The sequence below is a fragment of the Natator depressus genome, chromosome 1 (genome assembly GCF_965152275.1).
Source record: "Natator depressus isolate rNatDep1 chromosome 1, rNatDep2.hap1, whole genome shotgun sequence".
Taxonomy (NCBI): Eukaryota; Metazoa; Chordata; order Testudines; family Cheloniidae; genus Natator; species Natator depressus.
The window spans coordinates 256998647-257017651 of record NC_134234.1 but is presented as its reverse complement, the minus strand read 5'-3'; the positions used below and the strand labels follow the sequence as shown (position 1 = coordinate 257017651).

Here is a 19005-nt window from a genome sequence, read left to right as displayed (position 1 = left end):
CTTCACCACGAGGCGATTATAGGCAATACCAGGATCTGTTGAGGAGGATTGCTGACATTCTCCAGATCCCACTGGAAGAGGTTCAGGATCCTACCATGAATGTTTGGGTATTCTCCAGTCTACAGCTCCTTCCAAGGTGGCAATCTCTATTAATGACTCCACTTTGGAGCCCACTAAGACTGTTTGGCATACACATCAGCTACCTGTGCCCCAGCCCCAAAGAGGGCTAAGAAAAAGTACTTTTTTCCCTCCAAAGGGATGGAATATTTGTTTTCCCACCCTAACCTGAATTCTTTAGTAGTCCAGGAGGTCACAGAGTGAAACAGGCTGCAGCAGCTTAGGACCACTCCTTCGGACAAAGACTCCAAGAGACCTCTTCAGTAGAAAGAACTTTTCCTCAGCCATCCTGCCAGCCATTAATGTCCAAATAGATGTTGTTAGTTACAATAACCTGTCAGAGTTTGCTAATAAGATACCACAGGCCCCTATTCCAGGTCTTCCTAGATGAAGGGAAACTGGCTGCTAGATTGCCCATTTAGGCATCGCTCGATATTGCAGACACGGTTTCACACTCCACGGAAACCTTGGTGGCTATAAGACAGCTTCTTGTTTACAGCCCTCAAGGTTCCCTAATAAGGTTCAGGCGACAGAGATCATCTCCCCTTCAAGGGTGGTAACCTGTTGAGTTTGAAAACAGATGAGTCGCTTCATGTCCTCAGGGACTCTCATGCCACTCTCCACTCTTTGGGGATATACACCCTGGGACCTCTTAGGAAATGCTCTAAGCTGCCTCCTCATAGATACTGTGCAGCCCCTCAGCCTTTCTACCATCAGAAGGGCTATAAGACAGCTAGGAAGAGCCAGAGGCTATGGCGTAGCTGACGCACCACACAACTGCCATCCCCCTTTCAATCCGAGCCACCTAGCAAGAAGGCATTTTGAAGGGATGCTCAAGAGCCATCAACCATTCCCTGCACAGAGAGTTTCCCCCTGCTGCCTTTGGTGGCTGCCTGGCTCACTTCCTCGTGATGTGGCAGTGTATCACATCAGGCAAATGAATTTTAAATATCTTCTTGACTGGCTACGTGATAAAATTCCTTTCTGCCCCTTCTCCAAGATCCTCCTTCCCATCCCTCTTCAGGGACTTTTCTCTCAAAAGGATTCTCAAACTGGAGATGGATTCCCCAGTTAGGGGCAATAGAGCCCATATCTCTGGACATCAGGGCAAGGGCTTTTACTCTCTATATTTCCTCATCTCCAAAGAGAAGGTGAGGCTAGAGACCTATCCTGGACCTCTAACAGCTAAATGTCTTCATTCAGCATTCAAGATTGTGGATGACTACCTTGGCTTCAATAATCTTCTCCCTGAATGAGGGCAACTAGCTTGTGGCAGTCTATTTGAAAAATGCCTATTTTCATGCAAGAGACAGGATGGGTGAGGTAATATCTTTTATTAGACTATCTTTTGTTGTTGGAAGATAAAAGCTTTTGAGCATCACCGAGATCTTCAGGTTTGGAATATATGTTTTCATATGGACATTCAGCCAGCACACAGGAGATTCCTCACTTTAAGATGGGCCTAGAGCGCTTTCAATACACAATGCTCCTCTTCTGCCTCAACAGTCCCGTTGGTTTTTTTTTTTTGTTTTGTTTTTTTTTAGGTACTGTCTGTGGTATCAGTATACCTGCACTGAAAAGGCAGCCCAATATTTTCCTATCTAGAGGACTGTCTGCTTGCAGGACGATAATAGCAAGAAATGCAGTAAGCAGTCACTTGTTCCTTACCCGACCTCTTTCACTCTTTAGGACTTCAGGTAAATCCACAAAAGTCTACTTTAACCCCCACATAAGTTTATAGAATTTATTGGAATAAGTCTGAACTCAACTGTGGCCAAAGCTTGCTTACCTCAGGACAGAGTCCTCATGTTAAAGGACCTCATCACCCAGCTTTGACTCAGACCCCAGATAACAGTCCGATCCTCCCTGTTAATTCTAGACCATATTGCTTCATACACCTACATGATCCCCTTCACAAGGCTTCACCTATGGTACCTCCAGGCATGGTTAAAGATGGTCTATGCTCCGAGCAGGGACTCACTGGATCAGAGATCTGTAGAGCAGTGACTTGAGTCTCCATTCATAGAATCATAGAATCATAGAATATCAGGGTTGGAAGGGACCCCAGAAGGTCATCTAGTCCAACCCCCTGCTCGAAGCAGGACCAATTCCCAGTTAAATCATCCCAGCCAGGGCTTTGTCAAGCCTGACCTTAAAAACCTCTAAGGAAGGAGATTCTACCACCTCCCTAGGTAACGCATTCCAGTGTTTCACCACCCTCTTAGTGAAAAAGTTTTTCCTAATATCCAATCTAAACCTCCCCCATTGCAACTTGAGACCATTACTCCTCGTTCTGTCATCTGCTACCATTGAGAACAGTCTAGAGCCATCCTCTTTGGAACCCCCTTTCAGGTAGTTGAAAGCAGCTATCAAATCCCCCCTCATTCTTCTCTTCTGCAGACTAACAACTTTACAACTTTACTAGGAGGCATTATGCCCTGGTTCGAGCTTTTGCTGAGGATGCTTCGTTTGGATCATCGATCCTAAGATCTGTGATGCAGAATACTTCCTCACACTCGCTTCCTCAGTGAGCATAGCTAATACCCCTAGAGACCAGACCTCAAAGAAGTAAAGGTTTACTTACCTTATAGTAAATAGAGTTCTTCAAGATGTGTGATCCCTATGGGTAGTCCATGACCAGCCCTCCCTCTTTCCCCTCTGCTCAGATCCTCGTTTGATTCATGGTAGAGTAGGAACTGGAGAGCCAGATGGTCTGCACCACCCCTTATACTCTTGATTCAGTGCATGAGGAGGTATAGGATGCAAGTGCAGACCACTGGATGCTGCTATTGAAGAAAGAAAAGGAGTACTTGTGGCACCTTAGAGACTAAGCTACCTCAAGTACTCCTTTTCTTTTTGCGAATACAGACTAACATGGCTGCTACTCTGAAACCTGCTATTGAAGAGTCTTCCAGCCTCAGGTGCAAGCACATGTGCAACCAAAGTGAATACCCTTAGGGACCATACTTCTTGAACTCCAGTTAATATAAGGTAAGGTAAGTAACCTTCTTTTTGATTCACTTTACAGGTGGCTTACACTTCATTGCAGTGCTGGTGAGTGAAATTTTTATAGTTTTGGGATCCTTCAGAATGCAAGGCAGTATAGAAATGTGATTATTTCAGCAATAAATGTCCTATATCCAAGGTATCTCGGGGCCTCTCCACTAAATAGCTCTCACTTTTAATCTACATATTTCTTTGGTTCTTCTAATGAAAAAAATAATTCAGAGCATAGTATTTTTTTAAACTTTTGACACTGTGTAATGTCTTCTGTGACGAAAGCATCTTTTTTTTTTTTTTTTTTTTTTTTTTTTTTTTGGTGGTTTCACCTTGTGAAACACTGGGGGATGTACTGTCTTTATAATTCTGGTCACACTTTTAAACACTAAATATAGTTTACAAATGGACAGTTTGCACTCACATACGCATATTTGAAAAACACTACTGCTGGGTTAGATGACATGGTGGTAAAAGCGACTGAACTCAGCCTTTGCTAGTGTTCCCACCATTGTTAGTGCTGATGCAGCTCTGCACTAATGCAAGAATAACAATAGGAGAGTTCCCTAAATAGATGCAGCCCCAGTGAGTTAAGCTTCCAGCTCCTACCAGCCATTGGTAGGTGAGTTACTGAGCTCTGGTCTAATAGGGTGTGTTTGTGTAATTCTCCACTGGTGCAGCTCTAGGGTTAGATTAATAGTAGTAAAAACATCAGTGCTATGTTTTACCATCAGTGCAGTGCCACAGGTAGTAGCTGTAGTGTAATTGTCTCCGATTTTTGTTAGTATAGACACACTCATACCTATTGCTTCCACTAGAGCACTGTGCCATCTCCCACCTTCTCTCTGGAGCTTCTTAATAATATTTCGTTCATCAGAGGCTTTCAGACTCCTTTACAAACTTTAATTAAGCCTCACTTTATCTCCTTCTTGTGAGATAAGGAAGCATTATTATTCCCAATTTACAGAAAGGGAAAATAAGACACACAGGCTAAGTGACATGCTCAGTGTTGTACAGTCTTTGGCGCAGCTGGGAATAGAACACCCGAGCTTTGATTCCTAAACCCCTGTTCTGACCACTAGATGTACTTTCTTCTTTAACAGAGAATAAGATTAGTCCCTATTATCTTTGATTTTGAATTAATTTTAAATACGTGGGGGATAGGGGGAAGTGCCATTTTCTGAATATTAAAGAAAACGGAGTGAACTAGTCCATGGCTGTAAATGACTTTTATAAAACTCTCCTCGTTCTTGGCAGACCTTTGTGAATGACAGCCTTGAATTGGCTCTAGAGACATCTGTTACCCTATATATAGGAGTCACACACTCGCATACGTGAACAGGTGATCTCCTGAATATACGGAATTCAATAACACCTGGAATCCAGAGTACTTATTTATGCCAAAGGAGTCTGGGGGAGGGGTCCTTCCCTCCTCCGTCCCTCTCAAATAGTGAACTGTGGAATAACCCTTGAAAAAGTGCATTTTATGCTGGCAATGTTTTACCCTTGAAATCTTTTGTGTGCATGCACGAAGTACTCTGTCCTGTTGATATCACTTGATAAGGGATGTACCTTTTAGGATATTTTTTTCTCTGTAAATGACTTTGGGCTAGATTTTAAAAGGTATTTCAGTACTTACATCACAATGGAATCATTGGGAGTTAGGTGCCTAAGTACCTTTAAAAATCTGGTCCTTTTTTCCTTCTAGTCAACCATATTGGCAGTGATTGGTTTCTTACCGTAAAATTATGCCTTTTGAATACAGTAAACAAATGAGAGAGAAGAGTTCAGTTCAATCCAAGATTTTGTTAATAGGAGTAATGGAATGAGATTTGAGCAAAGGAAAATTTAGAATGAATATCTGAAAATGTTTCTTATTAGTGAGAGCCACTGTTGAACTGTGGAGTAGTGTCCCAAATATGTTGTTGAAAGTTCCATCACTTGAATACTTTAAAACAGAGTGGGACAAGGTACTGGAGAGCATACTGTTGGGAATATTCTGCATTGACTAGAGCATGGAGATGGGAGAAAGATGGACTAGATGTGACCACTACAGTGACTCTCTCACACCCACATTCATGTCTTCAAAAGGGCTAATTTCCTCAAAAATTAAGAAAATTATAAGCAAAATTGATTTGGAGGAAAAACTTAGACCAGTATGAACGAAGATTGGATGCTCTTTAAGAGAAGATTATTAGATGGACAAAAAGTCACAATTCCATGCCCAAGGAACAGGATGACTTTGACTAAAAGCCCATCCAGGTTCAGTGGCAAAATAAAGACAGCAATTAGAGATTAAAAATCAACATATAACTAACAGAGAAGGGGGAAATAGCAGTCGATATAAATTAAAAGTCATGAAGTGTAGAAAATTGATAAGGGAAGCGTAAGATGTCAGGGAAAAATCCCTGGCTGGCAGAACTAAGGACAATAAGGAAGTTTTTTTTTTTAAAGTATATTAGGAACAAAATAAATCATAGAAATTGTATAGGCCCATTACTTGGCTGAGGTGATAATGCAGAAAAGGCTGAAGTGTAAAATAAATATTTCTGTGGTGGATTTGGCAGGAAGCAGGATTGTGTTCTCTCATCATATGAGGATGATGAAGTACTTTGCAATCCATTAATAACTAGGGAGGATGTTAAACAATATCTTCTAGATGCACATTTTTAAATCAGACCCTGATAACTTGCACCTAAGAGGCCTAAAAGAGTTGGCTGAGGAGATCTCTGTCCCACTGATGTTAATTTTTAATAAATCTTGGAATACTGGGGACATTCCAGAAGACTGGAAGAGGGCTAATGTGCCAATATTCAAAAAGAGCAAGTGGGATGATCCGGATAACTATAGGCTGGTTAACCTGGCATCATTCCTGGGCAAAATAATGGAAAAGCTGATACAGGATTCCACCATTCAAGAATAAAGGATAGAAGTATAATTAATGCCACTCAACATGGTTTTATGGAAATATATCTTGTCAAACCTTTTTTCATTTTTTGGGGTGACCAGTTTGGTTGACAAAGATAACTGCGTAGATATAATATAATTAGACATGTGTAAAGCGTTTGATTTAGTACTGCATGATATTCTGAATTTTTAAAAAAAATAGAAGTATAGAATATCTCAATAAAGCACATGTTAAATGGATTAACTGGCTCTCTGAGAGATGTCAATAGGGAATCCTCATCAAATCAGGGTTATTCTAGTGGAGTTCTGTAGGAATCGTCCCTATGCTAGTCAATATGTCTTCAATTATCTGGAAGTAAATATAAAATCACTGCTGGTTTAAAAAAAAATGTGGGGATGACTCCAAGATTAGCAGGGGGTTAAATTTTGCTAGGGCAGTCCTACAGAGTGATCTGGGTCACTTGTTGAGTTGGGCCCATTCAAAACAAATGTGTACTAATGCAGCTGAATGTAAAGAGGATTATATCCTGAAAAGGATCTAGGGGTCATAGTGGACCAGCATCTCAACATGAGCTCCCAGTGTGATGCTGTATCTAAAAGGTCTATTCCAATCATTGGATGTATGAACGGGAGCAGTGAGTAGGAATAGGGAGGTGCTTTTTACCTCTGCGTATATTATTGATGAGACCGTACTGGAATAGTGCATATTGTTTTGGTGTCAACCTTTTAAACAGGATGGTGAAAGATTGGAGGGCATACAGAAAAGAGCTACAAAAATGATTAATGGGTTAGAGAAGATGCCTTACACTAAGAAACTTAAAGAGCTCAATCTCTTTAGTCTATTGAAAGATTACTTGATTTGTGTGTAAATACCTTCACAGGGAGAAAATACTGGGTACTAAAGGGCTCTTTAAACTAGCGAAGAAAGATGTAACAAGAACCAATGGCTGGAAGCTGAAGCCAGACAAATCGACTTTGTTAGACAAATCTAACAAATCGTTAGACTGACCTAACACTTAGTAAAGCAACCCACATCCTTTCACGTATTTATACCTGCTCCTGTATCTTTTACTTCATACATCTGGTGAAGTGGGTTCTAGCCCACGAAAGCTTATGCCCAAATACATTTGTTAGTCTCTAAGGTGCCACAAGGACTCCTCGTTTTTTTTTTGCTGAAATAGAAACAAAGCACAAATTTTTATCAGTTAGCATAATGAATCTGGTGGATTCTTCATCTCTTGAAGTCTTCAGATCAAGACTGGATGCCTTTCTGGAAGATGTGCTTTAGCCAAACACAAGTTATTGGGCTCAATACTGGGGTAAATGGGTGAAATTCTATGACCTGTAATATACAGGAAGTCAGATTAGGTGATCTAATGGTCCCTTCTGGCCTTAAAATATATGAATCCTTGCCTTGAAGAGTGCACAAAAAAGATGGACAAAAAAGAGGCAAAAAAGAGGCAATTGGAAGAGGAAGGACAAGGGTTATGATAAAATAATGAATGAGCCTGTAAGGCATGTGCATATGCTAGTGGTTCCATTGTATTTGTTTTGGGGTTTTCTTATCTGTCTTCTCGCAGACAATGCTGAAAAAGTCAGTTTCTTTGCCTTTCAATTTCTCTGGGTCCAGGCAAAGAGCTATGGCATTCAGCATGTGACACTGCGTATCGACTGTTTTGAACAATTGCAAAAGCTCTTTTCTTAAATGGGAAGAGCTTGTCTACTGTGAGGATGTAGATACAAGTACCTTGACAGAGGGGATAGGACCCAATACATATTAGTATTAGCTCTAGTTTCCAAGGGCCATCTTATTGTGGGAGCTGTACTTTGATGTTAGATGGACACCCCCGCAACTCCTCTCCTGAATGAATAGTTTTAATGGACGAACCACTCCCTCTATAAGGCTGCATGCTGCAGTTGTAATAAGTATGTTGAAGGCTTGTGTTTGAAACTCTGAAGCAGTTTTATTTGTATTAAACATTTTAATGCGTCACCAAAAACTAAAATAAAATCCCAGTAATGGTGAAAGGGCTCCCTTGAATCTGGGGTAGGGTCTCTAGATATTCCTCAGATGTCACCTTGAGGACATGATGTGAGGATGCTACAGAATTTGCAGGTGGAGGGGAGAATCAGTCATGTATCTTGCACTTCAAATACATTTTAGTGACCAAGATATTATATAAAAATAACCGATACATGGGCAATTACAATTTTAGGGGCTGTTTGGTATTTTAGTGTTGGACCCTTCCTACTGGAGCACAGTCAGTCCATATTTTGTTTGTTTTTAAATGTTCATGGTTTGGAGAGAGAACATGGTGCTCTACAGCTTCTTGAGAAACAGGCCTGGCTTTTCTGCTTTGCGGATTTTTATCGTCCTGCCAAGACCCTTTGCAACTTCCTCTCCTCATCACCCACAGCGAATACGGAAACCTTGCTGCTTAAGGCCACTTCTGCAATTGCAGGAGTGCAGATGAGTGAGGTGGGAGGAGTGGGCTTTCTCTTCCGTTCTCACTTATTTTGGAGTCAGAAGAGGAAAATACAGTGTATTTGAAAATGTGCCCCATGTTGTGGTGTCTCCGACTGATCTGTTTCCCCCTCTCCTCTCTCTCTGCCATCCTGCAGTGCTGCAGTTGAAGCTCCAGCAGCGACGGACACGGGAGGAACTGGTGAGCCAGGGGATCATGCCGCGTAAGTATCATTTAAATTTTTTTCTTCTCTCTGGACATTTCTGTCACCTGCTTGTGAATGAAGGGGGGTGGTTTATGTACGGGTTGAAACACCTGACCCTCAGTTTCTGCATAAAAAATGCTAGATGTGAGAGCCCCACCCCATTTCACCAGACTGTCTTCTAAAGTATTAGGGCTACCTGTAATACCAAGAAGCAGTGTTGGCAACAAGTTTTTTTAAGTGTACTCAAAATACAGTGGCTGTATTGCTTGCTATGAAAACCTTTGGAGAGTGTGTGCCATATTAGAAGTGCCTTACATACTCTGCACATTCTGGTAATCACTCTTAGCAGGCTTCCTGCCTTTAGAGCTTCCATTCTTGTCTGTCAGCTCCCCATAACTCTCGTGTGGCTGTTGTGAATTAGTCTGTCCATAGCCACACACTTGGTAAGATTTCTACTCCATGCATACAAGATGTCAGGGCAGCAAGGCAGCTCTGTTCCTACCTTGGACGGATTGTTTGAAACACATTTAGTAGGAATCTGTGGGGAACAGCAGTTTCTGTTGCAGGGAGAAAAGATCTGCAGACACTGTAACATGGTAGTGTTAATGGATGGGGTAAGTATACTGCAAAACTGAACTTAATGTGTGCATGACTAAATCAGGTTTGGAGAACATAAGAACTGCAATACAGGGTCAGACCAAAGGTCCATGTAGCCCAGTATCCTGTCTTCTGACAGTGACCAACCAGGTGCTTCAGAGGGAATGAACAGAACATGTGATCATCAAGTGATCCATTCCCTGTTGCCCATTCTCAGCTTCCGGCAAACAGACTAGGGACACCGTCCTGGCTAATAGCCATTGATGGACCTTTCTAGTTCTTTTTTGAACCCTGTTATAGTCTTGGCCTTCACAACATCCTCTGTCAAAGAGTTCCACAGGTTGACTGTGCATTGTAGGAGGAAATACTTCCTTTTGTTTGTTTTAAACCTGCTGCCTATTAATTTCATTTGGTGACCCCTAGTTCTTGTGTTATGAGAAGGAGTAAATAACACGTCTTTATTTACTTTCTCCATACCAGTCATGGGGAACAGCTTTTTGAACATACACCAAGATGCCTGGTAGAAATGGGGCTGAATAATTTGGTGACTCTGAACTGGGTGACATTTTGCATGTGCATGAGCAGCAAGCAAACAAGGGAGCACCAAAGAGTAGGTGTGAGTTATTTCTGGTGTTCTCTGCATTTCCCCTAAAAGCCTTAGGGGCAGTCCAACTGTTTCCTTCTTTAAGAAACCTCCCCCAGCGCACACACCTCTTTATTGTCAGCTAAAACCAAAAGTGGCTATGCTATCTCTTTGGGCAGGGGAGGTAGGGAAGAGGATTTCCTGGGGTGTACACTGAAATGATAGTGCCTTCCCCATCTAAAATCATAAGACAGTTTGTCAACTCTAAGTTTGTGTAATGAAAACCTGTCAACATCACTCTGTTAGCTGGAGTACTTTAATGAAAGGCTGTGATCTGCTCCTGGCGGCTTGAGAGACCCCCTTTTTAAAATTCCACCACCAAATTTAAAAGGGAAGATTGGGTTGATTTGATGGATTTTGCTCTTCTCTTGGATACTAGTAACTCATGCCTACCTGTGATTATTTTTATGTAGGGCTGTCGATTAATCGCAGTTAACTCACACGATTAACTCAAAAAAATTAATCGCGAGTAAAAAAATGTATCGCAATTAATTGCACTGTTAAACAATAGAATACCACCTGAAATTTATTAAATATTTTTTATATTTTTCTACATTTTCAAATATATTTATTTCAATTACAACATAGAATACAAAGTGTACAGTGCTCACTTTATATTATTTTTATTACAAATATTTGCACTGTAAAAATAAACAAAAGAAGTCGTATTTTTCAATTCACCTCATACAAGTACTGTATTGCAATCTCTTTATCATGAAAGTGCAACTTACAAACATAGGTTTTTTTGTTACATAACTGCACTCAAAAACAAAACAATGTAAAACTTTAGTGCCTACAACTCCACTCAGTCCTACTCCTTGTTCAGCCAACCGCTAAGAGAAATGTTTGTTTATATTTATGGGAGATAATGCTGCCCACTTCTTAATTACAATGTCCCTGAAAGTGAGAACAGGCATTCGCATGGCACTGTTGTAGCTGGCGTCGCAAGATATTTATGCGCCAGATGCGCTGAAGATTCATATACCTCTTCATGCTTCAGCCATTGTTCCAGAGGACATGCTTCCATGCTGATGATGCTTGTTAAAAAAAATAATGCGTTAATTAAATTTGTGACTGAACACTTTTGGGGAGAATAGTATGTCTCCTGCTCTGTTTTACCCACATTCTGCCATATATTTCATGTTATAGCAGTCTCGGATGATGACCCAGCACATGTTGTTCATTTTAAGAACACTTTCCCTGCAAATTTGACAGAATGCACAGAAGATACCAATGTGAAATTTCTAAAGATGGCTACAGCACTCGCCTCAAGATTTAAGAATCTGAAGTGCTTTCCAAAATCTGAGAGGGATGAGGTGTGGAGCATGCTTTCAGAAGTCTTAAAAGAGCAACACTCTGATGCGGAAACTACAGAACCCAAACCACCAAAACAGAAAATCAACCCTCTGCTGGTGGCATCTGATTCATGATGATGAAAATGAACATGCATTGGTCTACACTGCTTTGGATGGTTATCAAGCAGAACCCGTCATCATCATGGACGCATGTCCCCTGGCATGGTGCGTGAAGCATGAAGGGACATTAGAATCTTTAGTGCGTCTGGCATGTAAATTCTTGCGACACTAGCTACAACAGTTCAATGCAAACAAGCTCCTGTTCTCACTTTCAGGTGATATTGTAAACAAGAAACAGGGAGCATTATCTTCTGCAAATGTAAACAAACTTGTTTGAGCAATTGGCTGAACAAGAAGTAGGACTGATTGGACTTGCGGGCTCTGAAGTTTTACATTGTTTTATTTTTGAATGCAGGGTTTTTTGTACAAAATTGTACATTTGTAAGTTCAACTTTCATGTTAAAGAGATTACACTACAGTACTTGTATAAGGTGAATTGAAATATACTATTTCTTTTGTTTTTTACAGTGCAAATATTTGTAATCAGAAATAAAGTGAGCACTGTACACTTTGTATTCTGTGTTGTAATTGAAATCAATATATTTGAAAATATAGAAAAAGTCCAAAAATATTTAAATAAATGGTATTCTATTATTGTTTAACAGCACGATTAATTGCGATAAATTTTTTAAATCGCTTGACAGCCCTACTTTTATCTATGGGGCACGTACAAATAATTCTACAGAGCAAGCTGGTTGCCTTTAGGAGAAACCAGATTGTCCCAGTAGTCAGATATTTTCAACAGTCTTTCCCAGGAGAAAACATTCCCATACTCCATACAGGGCCTTCACCTCCCCAGTTCAGTTTACATACCTGAATGCTGTCTGGTCCCGTCAGTAGTCTCAGTATATTTGTCAGGTTCAAAGCGCATATCTATTAGAAGTTTGTTTTTCCCATGCGGTTGTATCTTTCCTTGTCTGCAGTTGTGAGACAGCATTAAATCTACATTTTCAAAAGTGACTAGTGATTTGGGGTTCTTCAAATGTTGGGCAACCAACTTTTGAGATACCTTAAAAGAGACCTGATTTGCAAACGGTAGGTGCTGAACCCTTTGAAAATCATGTCCCTTTGGGGAGGGAGGGTGTCTCCAAATCACTGAAAAGCCCTGTCTGTACTGAAGAGAAACTATCATAGCAGAACTGTTCTTAAATATGATTTAAAACCAGTTTCTTCTAATCATAGTACCAGCATGGTTTGTCTGTCCTCTATGAATCAGGCATAACTGTTTTAAAGTAGTGTTTAAAATGTTCCTAAGCTGGGTTGCATGTTAATGAGAAGCTCAATTGTGAAATGAGAAGCCAAGATACTCAAAACAAAATTCCCTTTTTAGCTCTGGAAATGGAACATGCCACATAGCCAGCCTCTGCTCCAATAGGGAGCTCACACTTAGGGCAGCTTGGTGTGTCTACCTTGAGCTCTGTAGTTCAGAACTCTCTGCCTTTAACACTGGGAATGTCCAGGTTCCCTATCCCTCTCCATACCTCTTCCCCATGCACCTTGCCTGTGAAAATGCTCAGGTACTCGGTCTTATTCCCTATCCCCTGCTGTTGCAGCAACCCATACTCTCAGTCATGTCTCCCTTGTAAAACCTTTAATGAGGAGACAGACAGGCATCGGACATCCTAGATATGCTGTTTAGTCACAGAAGCCAGGAGGAGGCTTGGAGCTGGATTAGGTGATCTCATGTCCTCTCACTTCTTGAGACTCTGGTTTGCATCTAGCCCCTGTTTGCCACCTGGAGGGCCTTGGCAGTGTGTGAAAGAAATGTGGTAACTGAAATACTTTCCAGTTCCTGGTTCCTCCAGCTGTACAGTGATGTGAATTGGAGAAGCTGTTTGTGGAGGGCATAGAAGCAGCTGTTTAGTGCCTGTAGTGCAGGCTCATCTTCCAGTACCCTTCATTCCATTGTCTGAAACATGAGCCTTGAATCTAACACCATTTAACTAAAAACCTCGACTGTTCAGAGAGCTCCAGACATAGGATTACGTATTCCACATCCCTTGCCTCCTCTATCTAAAGACTGTTTAGGCTCCGTGTACTGGAGGAGGTCAAGGTGCTGCTACTCAAGTTAAAGCATGTGTCATGTTGTTCTGGGGGTGTGCATTTGTGGGGTGGTGTTCTCAGAAGAACAGAGTTGGGAGTAGAGCATCTTGTTCCCAACTGCAATTTTGTTTAGAAGTGGAGGAGAGTAAAGTGGCATAATTTAACATTTGTTATCAAGTACACTTAAGCTCACTTGAATGCCCTCTCAAGGCTGCCTACCTCCTGTTGGAGGGATGCGTTTTACTGTGTGACGTAAATGTCTCACGGTTAGAGCTAAAGCTTTTAGGTGCATGAAGAGAGGATTTAAAATAACTGGGTGGTGTGCCTTTATTAATTCTGTTGGCACCAGAGGCTCAAATTCTTTCTTTTTTCTCTGTTTTTTCCATTTTGTTTTTACTTAGTTACCACTGGTGCAAGGTCAGAGTTGGAGATCAAAATCTTCTATTGCCCCCAGAGTACGTACAGCAGGGGGAATGAGTAGTGCACTGTGCCTGCAGCTAGTATACTGGAGCCTTGACCAAGTGGGGTCTCTTCTAGTATTGAGGGGAGTTCAGTGTTCATGGTCTGTTCAGTTCTTGGCCTTGCTGTTATTGGAAGCTCGTTAGTTCCAGAGTCAAGTTTTTGGGTACTTGCATTTAAAAAAAAAAAAAATATTGTGCAAACAGTGTGAATCAGCCTTTCCCCTTGACATATTAATTGAACACAAAAAATAGCTCCCCATTCAGCCCTTTTCTAAGCTGGTGTACTGTAAAAGGAATAGGAAGATGTTGCCAATTGACAATTCTGGAGTTCAAAGCTGTATTCTTAGTGTAGATTACTTATTTTTTCCATGACATTGGAATATTAAACACATGATAAGATAGCTGTCTGTCTCCCTCCATCCTGAAATGACCACTTGTGCGACAGCTGTGCAGCCACTTCTGGGGTGGAATGCAGCTGTGATGGGTTAGACCCCCCTTCTGGGATGCCACCTGATGTACTGGGATTTCACTGAGCCTGCCTGCTCCACTAGCCTGGGGTCCCTCTCCCTGTTTTGCTGAATCAGGCTCTCCGGCAGCATCCACACAGGTAGGGAGCACCAGCTGTAGAATCACACAGTCTGCAAACAGCTCTCTATGAGACAATTCAACTAGGAAATTGCCCAGCACTCAAGTGCAGCTTCCCTCTGGAAAGCACACCCAAGATGATAATGTCTTCTGCTGTATAGAAAGATCTACAGTGCAATCTCATAAAAATTCACCCTCTCCTTCAATGTGAAGAGAGATATTCACAACTTCTCCTCCCCCCCCCCAGTTATAAATTGCACAAACTGGGTTATGTTATAAACAAGAAATAAGTTTATTAGCTATAAAAGGTAAATTTTAAGTGATTATAAGAGAAGGCAAACAGAACAAAGCAGATTGCTAAGCAAATAATACAAAACATGCATACTAAGCCTGATTCACTCAAGAAACAAATTACAAAATGTAATTTCTCATCCTAAATGTTAACACTCGGCAGGATGCAGAGTTTCTGTAGCTTAGATTTCCAGTTATTTCTCTTTACAGACTCGACTCCTCTGTGTCAGGGTTTGTCTACGCTGGCACTTCAGCGGCAAAACTTTTGTCGTTCAGGAGTGCCGTTTGTGGGGGGTGGAAATTTTTTATTGGCAGTAGAGCTCTCTCTCCTGCTGACAAAGAACAGCTATACTGTGTGCCTTTTAGCAGCATGGCGGTCTCTCTAAAAGCCTCGTAGTGTAGCCATAGCTTCAGTCTAGATTCAGCCCTTGCCTTTCCCTCAGCTTAGTTCCTTTGTCTCTTCAGGTGCTTTCAGTAGTCTGTCTTCTTGGGCAGGAAGGCAATGGAGAAGAGTCTGTTTGCCTTACTCCCCAGCCTTAAAAAAGATTAACATAAGGTGGGAATCTTTTGTTTCCTAGTCTTGACAGTCCTCCCCCCCCCCCTTTTAGTGGAAAATTACTAGAAGTCCAAGATAGTGTTTACAAAAACAACAGGGAGTCTGGTGGCACCTTAAAGACTAACAGATTTATTTGAGCATAAGCTTTTGTGGGTAAAAACCTCACTTCTTCACATGCATGGAGTGAAAGTTACAGATGCAGACATAAATATACTGACACATGAAGAGAAGGGAGTTACCTCACAAGTGGAGAACCAGTGTTGACAGGACCAATTCGATCAGGGTGGATGTAGTCCACTCCCAACAATAGATGAGGAGGTGTCAGTTCCAGGAGAGGCAAAGCTGCTTCTGTAATGAGCCAGCCACTCCCAGTCCCTATTCAAGCCCAAATTAATGGTGTTAAATTTGCAAATGAATTTTATCATATGGACCCACGGAAAGGAGGACCTTGAAGAATTCCACCTGGATTTCAACAATTTCCACCCCACCATTAACCTCAGCCTGGACCAGTCCACACAAGAGATCCACTTCCTGGACACTACAGTGCAAATAAGTGATGGTCACATAAACATCACCCTATACTGGAAACCTACTAACCGCTATACTTACCTACATGCCTCCAGCTTCCATCCAGGACACATCACACGATCAATTGTCTACAGCCAAGTCCTAAGATACAACCGAATTTGCTTCAGTCCCTCAGACAGAGACAAATACCTACAAGATCTTTATCAAGCATTCTTAAAACTACAGTACCCACCTGGGGAAGTGAGGAAACAGACTGACAGAGCGAGACGGGTACCCAGAAATCACCTACTACAGGACAGGCCCCAAAAGGAAAATAACAGAACACCACTGGCTATCACGTTCAGCCCCAGCTAAAACCTCTCCAGCACATTATCAACCATCTACAACCTGTCCTGGAAAACGATCCCTCACTCTCACAGACCTTGGGAGACAGGCCAGTCCTCGCTTACAGACAGCCCCCCAACCTGAAGCAAATACTCACCAGCAACTACACACCACACCACAGAAACACTAACCTAGGAACCAATCCCTGTAGCAAACCTCATTGCCTACTCTTTCCCCATATCTACTCATATCTACTTCAGAAACAGACTTCAAAGAGAAACAGCAGAACTAAAATTCATTTGCAAATTTAACACCATTAATTTGGGCTTGAATAGGGACTGGGAGTGGCTGGCTTACTACAGAGGCAGCTTTGCCTCTCCTGGAATTGACACCTCCTCATCTATTGTTGGGAGTGGACTACATCCACCCTGATTGAATTGGCCCTGTCAACCCTGGTTCTCCACTTGTGAGGTAACTCCCTTCTCTTCATGTGTCAGTATATTTATGTCTGCATCTGTAACTTTCACTCCATGCATGTGAAGAAGTGAGGTTTTTACCCACAAAAGCTTATGCTCAAATAAATCTGTTAGTCTTTAAGGTGCCACCGGACTCCTTGTTGTTTTTTGTGGATACAGACTAACATAGCTACCCCTTGATGCAAGATAGTGTTTAGTATTTTTAAAGTCTTATTGTTTCTTCCTAATGGCCCATCAAAGCTGATGGCCTGCTGTGTGGTGAGTGTTTCCCAAATACACACACAGTTGTAATTGTTACATAGTCAGTATTCCTAACTTTAGATACTGAAATGATACATGCATACAAATTGGATAATCATATTCAGTAAATCATAACCTTTCCGATGATACCTTACAAGACCCATCTCACGTAAAATATATCTTAGTTAGGTCATATTCATATCATAACCATATTCCTATGAGGAATATGGGGTGTAACGTCACAGCAGCATCTACTTAATAGAACCAAACAACTTTATGTATCTGAGGACATGTAGAAAATGTCAGTTAAAACAACAGAAATGTTATGGAGAAGATATTTGGCCCAATATACCTGAGCCAACAGTCTGCCTTGCAAAATGTGCTGTGGGATCTCTTAATTACTAAAAGGGTCAAAGCTCTGGTTTTACATGCACTTTGTATTAGTGTAGATTTTGATCTCTGGCTACCAGTAACACGTACAAATCAATTGTAAACTGTAGCCAGAGCAGGACCAGTTGCCTTGTGGTTAGTGTCTTACACAATCCTGCGAGAAAACCAGTCTGTTGTCCTCTCTAAGGACAGGCATTAAAGAGCCAGCAATGCTGATGAGAAAGAGCACCTTCTGTGGGCGAGTGTCTCATGCTTCTCTATAGCCCCCTTTTGTGATTAAAGCCTTGTCTACACTGGCAAGTTTCTGTGCAGTAAAGCAGGTTTCTGTGTTGTAACTCCTGAGGTGTACACACTGCCAAGCCACTTAATGCGCAGAAACTGCACAGTTGCAGCACTGTGTTTACAAAACAAAACAAACAAACAAAAACCCTGATGAGAGGCATACAGCTTTTTGCGCCAGGGCGACAGTGACACCCTGGTCGATTACAGTGCTGCAATTGGCCTCCAGGAGGTGTCCCACAATGCCTGTTCTTGCCTCTCTGGTCATTGGTTTGGACTCTACTGCCCTGCCCTCAGGTGACCAACTATCATCCCCACCCCATAAATTCCTTTGGAATTTTGGAAGTTCCCTTCCTGTTTGCTCGGTGATGCAGACAGTGGTCTCAGCCCATCTTTCCAGGTGGCCATGCCCGCTTCAGACACCAGGCGATCCCCCACTTGGAGCAATGCTGAGCTGCTGGACCCCGTCAGCATTTGGGGAGAGGCAGCTGTCCAGTCCCAGCTGCACTCCGGCCGTAGGAATGATGATACCTACGGACAGATTTCATGATGCATGACAGAAAGGGGCCATGACTGGGACACACTGCAGTGCAGGGTCAAAGTGAAGGAGCTGCTGAACGCCTACCACAAGGTGTGGGAGGCAAACCGCCACTTTGGTGCTGCGCCCATGAGCTGCCGGTTTTGTAAAGAGCTGGACGTGATACTCTGTGGCAACCCACCTCCACTGTAAAGGCCACTGTGGATACTTCAGTGGCTCGCATGCCAGTCGAGAGTGGACCAAGCCAGGAGGAGGAAATCTTGGGCGAGGAGGGGGAGGGGGACCCAGAGGCAGAGGACAACTCGGAGGTCAGAGATGCATGCATCCCAGAGCTCTTTTCTACCCCGGAGGAGGCTAGCCAGCCACAGCTGTTGGATCTTGACAAAGCACAAACAGGAGAGGAGCCCCGGTAAGTGGATTTGATTTTGGGAATCACTGAAGTGAGTTGTTAGGGGCAGGAGGGTTGCAGAAAGCAGGCTTGTGTCTCTATGATGCGCATAACACCACATGCCTGGTCTGAGTGGCGGAACAGGGTGTTGATTGACTCCCTCGCAAGAATCTGCTTTGTTTCTTGCCCCATTAACGGTAACTTTCCCACGCCACTCTGCCATCACTGCACCATTGCTGCACACAGGCGAGCCGCATAAGGGCCAGGGCAGAAGCCGCAATCTTGGAGAAGACCTTCCCTTGATTCCCTGCTCACCCTTAGCAGTGAGATATCTTCCATAATGAACTCAGCATGTGGAAAATGTGGGGACAGGAATGATTATCAGGCCCCCCTACAGTGTTGGCTCTCCCCAAGAGCCATGTGCCCAGTGTACAGTAGGGACCGGGAACACTGATTTACCCTGCCCCTGCAGCTGCTCACCATTTTGGTGATCTTGTGGCTCATGTGTGTTTGCCTGGGGTCAGCTAATTAGTGACAGGTGTGAATACTGGCTGTGTTTT

The 19005-nt window shown here is 42.4% G+C and overlaps 1 protein-coding gene across 7 annotated transcripts in view; it reads left to right on the top strand.

Annotated features, from left to right (window-relative positions):
* The window catches only part of MRTFA (myocardin related transcription factor A), a 195778-nt gene that overhangs the window by 141436 nt on the left and 35337 nt on the right, over positions 1-19005 (top strand). For 6 of the 7 annotated variants that reach the window (XM_074941656.1, XM_074941661.1, XM_074941659.1 and 3 more), the window contains one exon: positions 8644-8709. In XM_074941656.1, the coding sequence (XP_074797757.1) occupies positions 8644-8709 (66 nt within the window). Of the gene's footprint in view, positions 1-3145; positions 3172-8643; positions 8710-19005 lie in introns of all 7 variants that reach the window. The other variant, XM_074941663.1, reaches the window with a different exon arrangement.